This window comes from Solanum lycopersicum, chromosome 2 (assembly GCF_036512215.1).
Source record: "Solanum lycopersicum chromosome 2, SLM_r2.1".
In the NCBI taxonomy this organism is placed as follows: Eukaryota; Viridiplantae; Streptophyta; class Magnoliopsida; order Solanales; family Solanaceae; genus Solanum; species Solanum lycopersicum.
The window spans coordinates 53,546,276-53,556,007 of NC_090801.1; the positions used below are offsets into that span (position 1 = coordinate 53,546,276).

Here is a 9,732-nt window from a genome sequence, read left to right on the forward strand (position 1 = left end):
AATTGTTGAATCTCAAACCTTTGGCCTTTTATAGTCGGGGAATTTTCACATATAACTACTTAAAAATAGCCTAATTAAGTTTGATGATTACAATTCATAGCTACATGTTATATGGAGGAGAGAGGCGAAAGAGGAGAAAAAAGTGGGAGAGAGAGGTGAATTATACATGTATATTGGTTAGATAATTGTATGTTATACATATGTATTTGTATATACTGCAAGAAAAAATTGGGAGAGGGAGGAGAGAGGCGAAAGAGAGGTGAATTGTATATCTATATAATTGTATATTATACATATGCATTTGTATATATGGCAAGCGAGATTGAGAAAGGGCAGAGGGTGGAAGATAGGTGAATTGTATATGTATATAGCTTAAACAATTGTATATTATACATATGTATTTGTATATCCTGGCGAATTAAACGTGACTAATTATGCAAACTTTAAATTAGCCCACATAATTAATATATAATATTAGTCGTGAATGGTAATTATAACACCCTCTAACTATGATGAGTAACTAAATAATATAAGTTTGCTTAGTCGCGTAATTTTCCCTTAATAGTTTTCTTTAGGGAAACTGAAGCAAATATTTCATAAAAGTAAATAATTACAAACATATATCTTTTTCTATCTATACTCTACTAAATAATTAAACTATGTACTCTCAACTAATTTCATTTAATTGATACTAAACTAGTACCATGCACTATATATTAGTATCATTAAGGCTTAAAATTTTCATGTAATTGATACTAAATCAATATATATACACAAACACTCTCTTTTGTAATATCATTGACTAATGAGTAATTTATGAACGAGAAATCTAAATGATAGGCAATATGCAAATATTCTTATACATGTAATCTTTTTGCTATCAAAACATTTAGCCTATACTATGGATCCTCTTAAACTGAATGTCATTTTGCCACTGTCATATATAAACAATCAAGTAATATTTTCTAGATTAAAAAGTTCATGTCTATTATGTTCTTCCAACATCAATAATGATTGTTGTATTTTAATTATTTGGTGTGAATTATTAGTGTAAGATGCACAAGGAAGTCTACGAAACAATTTCATTTTCAATACATAATTGAACAAATTATTTTACCTCTTCCACTAAAATCTCTAAAATTCATGGAATTTTTCAGATTTCAAATAATATCTCAACCATTATTAGTGAGTTAATTTTAATGTGTAAAATAAGTTATGTAGGTATATTAGCTATCCCAGAATTAAATAAGAATTACTTGTTTACCTCTAATTTGTTCACTTATTTATTTGTAAATAATGTATATAAACTAATTTACAAAATAAAGTAGGTCAATTAAGCTGTTTATGTTCCTCGAAACCTCATTTAATACAACATTTTATGTTTGCCGCATCAAGTAGTTTTTAGTTAATGGTGATACCTCTGTATCAAGTAAATATCATTAGTTAGATTTTACAAATTCATATTTATTTATATGTCAAAAGAATATATTAATTCACAACAAAATAGATATTCAATAAGAAATAATTTACATTGTATAATATTTAGATAACTAATCCTATATATATAATGCCTATAACAAATATTTGTCTAACTAATACCTACATAACTTATTTCAACATAATGTATACCTGCATACTCTAATCAATAGCCAAATATCGTTTGATAAAGTATATTGGAAACATTATTGCTTGTACTAGCTTGATGTATTATTAATACCCTTTTTTGGTATACTTTTCTAGCCTATGCATAACTAATGCTTGCATTGATAATACATTCTATTGTGTGTTCAAGAGTATATTACTAATACCATCTATTTATATGAATTAATAACGCAATGAGTTCTAATTGCGTGCACTAACATTATTAAAGACACAATTGCCCTCAAAAACTTTTTTTAACATCCTTTCATGATTTTTTGTAAACAAATACTTTTTCTAAAAAAGTTATGTTATGCTCAATATTTTCAAAATACACCAAATCAAACATTGTATAAAAAATCTCATCATAACTAATGTAAACGTTATTACTAATACACTACATTTTGCTTTATTCTTATACATTTTACCAAACAATCTCTATATTTAACTTAATACACCGTCTTCGAAAAAACTTAATTCAATTCAATTCGTAACCTAAATTTCTTAAGAGTAACAAGATTTTTAACAAGTATTTGATTGATGAAAATCATCCCTCGCAATCCATTCATAAACCATCACGTAATTGTCACCAAACTTTAATAAATCATCACGTAATTGGCATGTACGTCACCGGAATGACAATGAGACGATGCATGAATTGAGCTTAACCCGCAAAACTTTTAATTTATTCTCATCTTCAACACCCCACATAATTTTCTTAATATATATATATTTTTTAAGATCAATTCAAAACATGCAAGAAATTGTATGATTTTTTATTGAACCATTTTCATTTATTATTTTGAACATTTTAGTAGCTTCAATGAAATTATCTTAATAAATAATATTCTTATCACATAAGATCCCATATACCAACAACCTGCCCGCTCCACATTAATTTAAAAGAAACCTACTTGGACCCACCCCGCATTGTAATCCCTATTCAAATGCATGATCATAAGCTACAATTGGATTTGGTGTTTTTTACATCCAAATCTTAGGCACAATATTACGTCGAAATGGTTGTATTTTACAAATACTTGAATATTACATCAAAGAAAAATAAAATTACAAAAGACCAAAAGATCTATCACCCCGTGAAACAACTGTGTCGTATCACCGGCTGCAACTTCAGTCAATGAACTACATGCAACAACTGTGTACGCTCAACCAAAAAGACAAATTATTCTTCATATTCTACGCAGGAAGAGCAACTTCTAATCAACATCTCCCACTAAGCAAGTACTTGTAAGAGATCAACTTCTCATACCCCATAATTTGTCTTTGTAAACAAGTACATTCTCACAACGCTATAACACTCTTCTTCAAGACAGAAACCCCGCACCCCGCCTCTTCAACTCAACCCCCACCACTCCCAAATAATAGAGCATTCCATAATAGGAGCAATAATAAAAGGCATCAGCAGTAGTAAACACACTGACTGTATCCAACAAACAAAGAAGAGATCGCAGATTTTGAAACAACAGTCTGATCAAACAAACACACAACATACACAATACCTATTTTTGCATATAAGTTCCAGTAAACATGCTGATCAGAGCTTGCAGGCATATCACATATTTTATTTTATTTTTATAGGTGAATCTTATAACAAAAGTAAGCACTTTATAATAAGAATGAGAGACTTACCATACGATTTTTACCTGCTTCAATTTAATTCCAACCTATACTTCCCAAAAGGCTATCAGATTCCACAGTGAAACAGAACGAAAATTATATCACTGCATTTTGGCATATACTCATACATCTAGCACTACTAAACCACACAGATCACTGCATAGAAGATCCAGTGTCTACAGAAAACTGTATGCTCCCCTGTAGCTTAAGCTGTAAGCACATTCCATAGCTCCAATATATCCTCTTCAAAAGAACAATCTACTTTTAGCAAGAACTTTTGCCGATAAAATGGCAAAGGTTATTCAGAAATCATGATGGAATATTTTCACAGAATGAAGAAACATGTAGTAGCCACAGTGAAAGGCAGTGAAAATTATATCACTGCATTTTGGCATACTCATATATCTAGCAGTACTAAAGAACACAGATCACTGCATAGAAGATCCAGTGTCTACAGGAAACTGTAGGCACCCCTGTAGCTTAAGCTGTATGCACATTCCATAGCCACTACATCCTCTTCAAAAGAGCAATCTACTTTAAGCAAGAATTATTGCCGATAAAATGGCAAAGGATATTCAGAAATCATGATGGAATATTTTCACAGAATGAAGAAGCATGTAGTAAGTTTTCTAGTAACATAGCAATACTTCTAAAGATATTTTGAAAGGTATCATAATCAAAACCAGAAAGACACTTGCAAATCTGCACCATCTAGAGCGTCTACTTGCATCATCTAGAGCGTCTAAAGACAAGTCCAACTAGAGGTAGATTCATACAAATAATAACAAACGGAAAACATGACATCAGGACACATGGCCGAGATTCAAGAGCTATTGTACAACTATCAAAGGGGTGAAGGATGAGGCCGCCGGCTACACAGGTTCTTGGAAGCACAAAAATTTGAGCTTGGAAGTATATGGTGTCAGGGCATGGCAAATTTTGATAGTAGGTAAAACCTTCAGATATGATCCTGCTAAGGAAAACATCAAGGTAGGCAATGATTTTTGATGTCCTCATTCATCTGGTCATCTGGTTTAGGCAATGAGGCTTCATCAAAGGTGGCAGTAGGCAGGCTTCAGGCTTCAGATATCTCGGCTGTTTGTAGCGAGGGAAAGGAAACAAAGGGAAAAGAATACCATTAGTTTCATAAATGGAAGATAGGTTAGGGTCATCATACCAAAACGTTTACAAGTTCTGTATGACTGGGATTAGGTATATAATACCAGCAAACTAAGCGAAAGATGCAATGCAATAGAACCATAATTCAAGAGCTACCTGTGGTCCTGTTACAAGCTCTAGTAACCATAACTTTTTCTCCGGGGGGCAGAGTTTTGCCTTGATGACCTGTTAACATAAACTTAACAATGAATAAAAATTGTAGAAGCGATTTTGACTTCTTTAGTGCAGTTGAAAGTAGAGGAACTAAATAAGAAATCCTCTGCAACAAATGGGCAGAGAACAAAAATCACCAGTGACAAACTTCCAACCAGAATGTTGTTCGGTCAGAGTTCAGACATAAACAGGCAAGAATCTAATATGGAACTACGAGCTCATTCTTGTTTTTCTATCAAGAAAATCATGGGCAACATTGATCACAGTATTGCCCTACCCAAGACTGGTGAAGGTAAGGCAAGAGACTCACCCGGATCCACTGGAACGCCCATGGGAATATCCTTCTTTTGGATAAGCAGGGGAATATCCTTCATATGCCCCATATCCTACACTGCTACTACTCTGCAAATAGATTTAGATATTAATAACGCAAGATGCACATAGACATTCCACAAAAAGTTGTAGAAAGAACCCGAAACAAACAAATCCCAGAACTTCTAGAGAACACTGCAACTTCCAAAAACTCTGCTGTCCTAACCAATGAAACAAATCATTACCTGGAGAGTACCATAACTTCCAAAACCATCAGCATGTGGAAGGTCACTAGTACCACCATAACCAGCTGAGTAGGAATGTTCACGTCCCTGTCTCCTAGTATCTCTGTGTTCATATTTCAAGGTATCTGAATCTGTTGACATGGGGAGGTAGGGGAGAACTGGCACAAAGGCAGACATGGGTCCCTCTTTTTCAAAAAGATTAGCCCTTAAACGTGATGTTACTTGCATGAGTGCATCCTTTGAAGCATCTGGATCTCCTGATATCTGATTGATGTTGGAAGTATATAATTGGTTTTCAGTTAAGAAAAATGGTCTTTCGAGTCACTTTTTCAAAGCAAAAAATAACACGTATAATGTAAATATAAGAGCATGAAAGAAATTCCTATATCAGTTTTATAAAAACACGGAGACCAAGTATGATAACACAAGTAAACAGTAATAACAAGAAAGATAAGGAACAACTACACAAAATATGTTTTCATCAGCATTCTTTTTTCCCTCTTTGGAGGATTTATTTTGGGGAACAGTGGGTACGGCACAGAATAGGGAAAAAGGGCAAACCCTATGAAACAATAGTTCCATTCATGCACAGTCCCTCCCCAAAAACTAATCAAGAGCAGATATGGATCCAAAGGCAAAAGCAGCTTATGGCTTTCAAAGATGTCAACATCTACATCAGAGACCCTCACTCATATTGTATATTCATACTCCAGTAGCCGGATTTCTAAAGAGGGAGAGGGAAAGTTACTGAGAAAACACTGACCTTTTTCCCCTTTTGACCAAGTGAGTAATAACTTTGACATACACAAAGAACTCATTTACTATTAACAATGAATAATTACCTGTACCATCTCGTCATCATTAGATGCAACCTTTGGAAGATCTTCCTTCGAGAGAATGCGAATATTAGCTTTTGTGATTTTCCTCATCTCATTAATTATGGATCCTCCTTTCCCAATAAGACAGCCGATTCGAGATGCTGGAACCAGCAACCTTGTGGTGACTGATATAAGACCTGAATCCCGTTCCACTTCCTCACGGCACCTTGGTTGCAAGCGCAGTGCTGCTTCAATTGTGGGAGAATATGTGTCCTCAAAAAACTAGAAAAAGCATAACACCGCATCTTTACTGAGAGAACAAAATCCTCAAGTAGCATATTCCGATAAACATTCATTTAAATAGAAAATACTTACCTCTTTTGCAGAAATAGAAATCACACAATTGTCACCTTCAGCATTAGAACTATTAACCTTGATCACTGCACCAGACTCTTGTCTAATTTGGTTTATTATGACTCCACCTTTGCCAATAACACCTCCGATATTTGCAGCAGGACACACTAAACGAAGAGAAAATTCCTTTGAAGATGATTCATCCCTTGGAGCAGAGTAGAAAGACCTTGACCAATCACCGCTCTCCCCTTTGTAACCCCCATATGGCCCCACTAAAGGAGCTATTCCCACTATTGGAGCACCACCAGCAGAACCAATATGTGAGCTGCGCGAGGAGTAGATAGTTGGTGCATCGGAGGCTAGAATGTGTTGGGTACGGGATGGATTATTGTGAAGACGAGTTGCAACTTCAAAGAGAGCCTTCCTCACTACAGCAACTTCACCAGATATCTAAAACCAAGAAACCAGCAATCAGATGAACAGTGACGTTAATTCAGCCAAATTTATTTGTACTTCCACATTACTAAGCAACAACATACCCAGGGTAGTCCCACAAAGTAGGGTGGTCTGAGGATGGTCGGTGTACGTGGACCTTACCCCTACCTCATAGGTAGAGAGGCCCTCAGCTTAAGATTAAATAGTGCAAAGCAGTCCCAAAAAGGAGTTATGGAAGTACAAAAAATAGATAATAATAAAAACAACTGATAGCAGCAGAACAAACTACAACCAAAAAAAAATTGTGGTACAAGAAACAATAGATAGCACCAGAAATCAAAGGCCAAGAGACTACAAGAGCAAATTAAGACTACTGATAAGCGCAATGAGATTAAAAAAAGAGGTCCCAGCTTGATAGCCAAAGAATATCAAGAAAATTGGCAATACATTTATAACTAAAGAAACTGACCCATCCATTTGTGTGTATAATTATGCAATTTTGTCCGTCAATAAAAAATTTCAAGATGTGGTTGGAAACAGAAGTGCAGCATGGTCAATCTGCTTAAATTCTGTAAGACAGTCAACCAAGTTGTAAAAGAAGATACCCAAAGTCATTAGGCTGAAATGTGAAGGCCCGCAAGTTCAAGCATGAAAAACGAGCACTTCATCAAACTAACTAATTAACAAAATTATTGAAATTAAGTTACAAGTTAGATGTTACAGAAGTTAAACAAGTGGATAGATAGGAAGGTGATCCTGCATTACCTGCACAAGTTCGTCTGAGCTCAATGCACATGCAGGCAAATGCTTATCTTTCAAAATACGAATCTGAGCACCAGTTTCACTTCGAATGTCCTGAACTATCTGTCCCCCTTTCCCAATAATACATCCAATCTGATCTGAAGGTACTAAAAGCTTAACAGTAACCTGTGATGCTTCCTCAGAGTTCTCATCAGTAGTGTCATCACTGATAATTTTATCATATACTCTGAAAAGGGCATCCTGAGCTGGACAAACACGAACTTCAGTGCCATCAAACTCGTTTGTTTCTTCACTTGAGCTGTAGATGGTGACAACACGTTCATCACAGTCAGGTACTGTCTCTCCAATTCTAATTTTTGATTTCGTATCCACCCTTAATTGTTTAACAATCTCCCCACCTTTACCTATGATGCTGCCAATCTTCTTTACTGAACACAAGTACCGATATACTGTATCATCAGGGCCAATAGAGAAAGGATCCTTATCATTTCTAGTATTTCTCCTTTTATTTCCCCCGTTTTCACCATAATCTGACTGAGAATGAGACCGCTTTCCATAGCTATCCCGTCGACCAGCCATTGCAAATATGGACTAGATACTGTTTATCATCAAAAAATTGCAAATAAAAGTCATAAATCCATGAAGAACAAATCCACCTACTAAAACTTCTAATATGTCAAGATAGAAAATAGTTTTCCATCAGCACAAGTACGCATCTCTCACAACCTTGATCCTGTCCAAACTAAGAAACTAGAATAGGTTGAAATTGCCAAAGTTGAAAATTTGGAGAAACATTCACCCTTATTAGAAAAGAGATACATTTAATGAACTTTCATCCAATTTCATGTTATATTACCTCAAATACTCAACATGTAGCCATGATACAATGTATTCGACATACTCATCCTACATTGGCAGGACTTAGAAATTTCTACAGTTTTTCTAGAAAGGGGCGGATCTAGGGGGCGGAGGGTGTTCGCCCGAACCCCTTGGCAAAAAATACACCTTATATATGAGGTAAATTTTTTGTATTTATGTACATTATTAGTTTTGAACCCCGTAACAAGCAACAAAGGGTAGCACGATGGTAATTGCCTTTCAGATTGTCCCTTGCGTCTTGTTGAGAGCATCATATTTTTAGCTTCTGTTATTTATTTTTTTCGCGGGAACTGCCACTAGCTCCAATCTTCCACTATAAATTATATTTTTTTTAAAAAAATGTGCTGTTATAGTGAAATTGATCCCAAAAAAATCAAACAGTCTCAAAAAATTAAAACCCCTAAGGTAAAAATCCTGGATCTGCCATGGCTTCTAGATGGAAAAAAAAAAGATTCTGACAGCAACAAAACAATAAAATTGGATGTATACGCAGTTCCTTATCAGATTTAACATTTTAAATTCCGGGTACACAGCGGAAACGCAAGATACAAACCGCTATCACATATGGTCTGAGCCTATAGACAATTGACCAATTCACGAACCCCAGATCAAGGACACTGTCAGTTCTAAAAAAAAATCCCTTTTTTCCGGTTCTCTTTTTTCATACACCATTGACCAATTCACGAACTCCAGATTAAAAAAACTGACAATTCTAAAAAGATCCTTTTTTCTTGTTCTTTTTTTTTTCACACAACTGACCAGTTCACGAGCTCCAGATCAAGAACACTGTCAATTCTAGAAATATCCTTTTTTGTTGACTAATTGTACTAAACACACAAAAAAAAAGTTGATACACAAATTAAAGTTTAATCCCAGGTAAAAACAAAGAAGACGGATCCGAAAAGAAACATAGATCCGAAATTAAACTCAAAGATTTATGGAACTACAAAGACTACACCCAAATCCGAACTATAAATAACCATTCTGAGTTCCCAATTAATTTAAAAACTGAATTTAACAAAGGAAAACAAGATTCGAAAATCTATACAGAGATAACACCATAGGAGAATTTGCCGAAAACATAAGTGAGAATACCTGAACTAGAATCTTCTGGTAAGAACCATGCGAAGAGCAAACAGAAGAGAGAAATTATGGAGCAGGGTGTTGATTTATAGCTGCTAGGGTTTTGACCCGAAATGGTAAGGCCTCCGTTTCTTATATCTATGGGCCACGTACTCCTTCCCTCCTATATAAATATCTCTCTGTTTTTCCACATTTTCTTCGGAATATTTGATCGTGTTTTATTATGAAATAATAAT

General features: G+C 34.9%; 1 protein-coding gene across 2 annotated transcripts; it reads right to left on the reverse strand.

Annotated features, from left to right (window-relative positions):
• Positions 1 to 2,647: 2,647 nt before the first annotated feature.
• Positions 2,648 to 9,732, reverse strand: LOC101244550 (RNA-binding KH domain-containing protein). 2 transcript variants are annotated; one of them, XM_026029035.2, is made up of 8 exons: positions 9,509 to 9,732; positions 7,538 to 8,132; positions 6,359 to 6,787; positions 6,008 to 6,265; positions 5,166 to 5,429; positions 4,919 to 5,010; positions 4,552 to 4,620; positions 2,648 to 3,519 (listed from the first exon to the last, which is right to left on the reverse strand). In XM_026029035.2, the coding sequence occupies exons 2-7, from the start codon at positions 8,111 to 8,113 to the stop codon at positions 4,572 to 4,574; spliced, it is 1,668 nt and encodes a 555-aa protein (XP_025884820.2). In that variant the 5' UTR covers positions 8,114 to 8,132; positions 9,509 to 9,732; the 3' UTR covers positions 2,648 to 3,519; positions 4,552 to 4,571. The 2 variants fall into 2 exon arrangements, with proteins under 2 accessions (XP_025884820.2, NP_001297144.1); NM_001310215.1 differs by lacking the exon at positions 2,648 to 3,519 and adding an exon at positions 3,725 to 4,371 and having other exon boundaries at positions 9,509 to 9,635.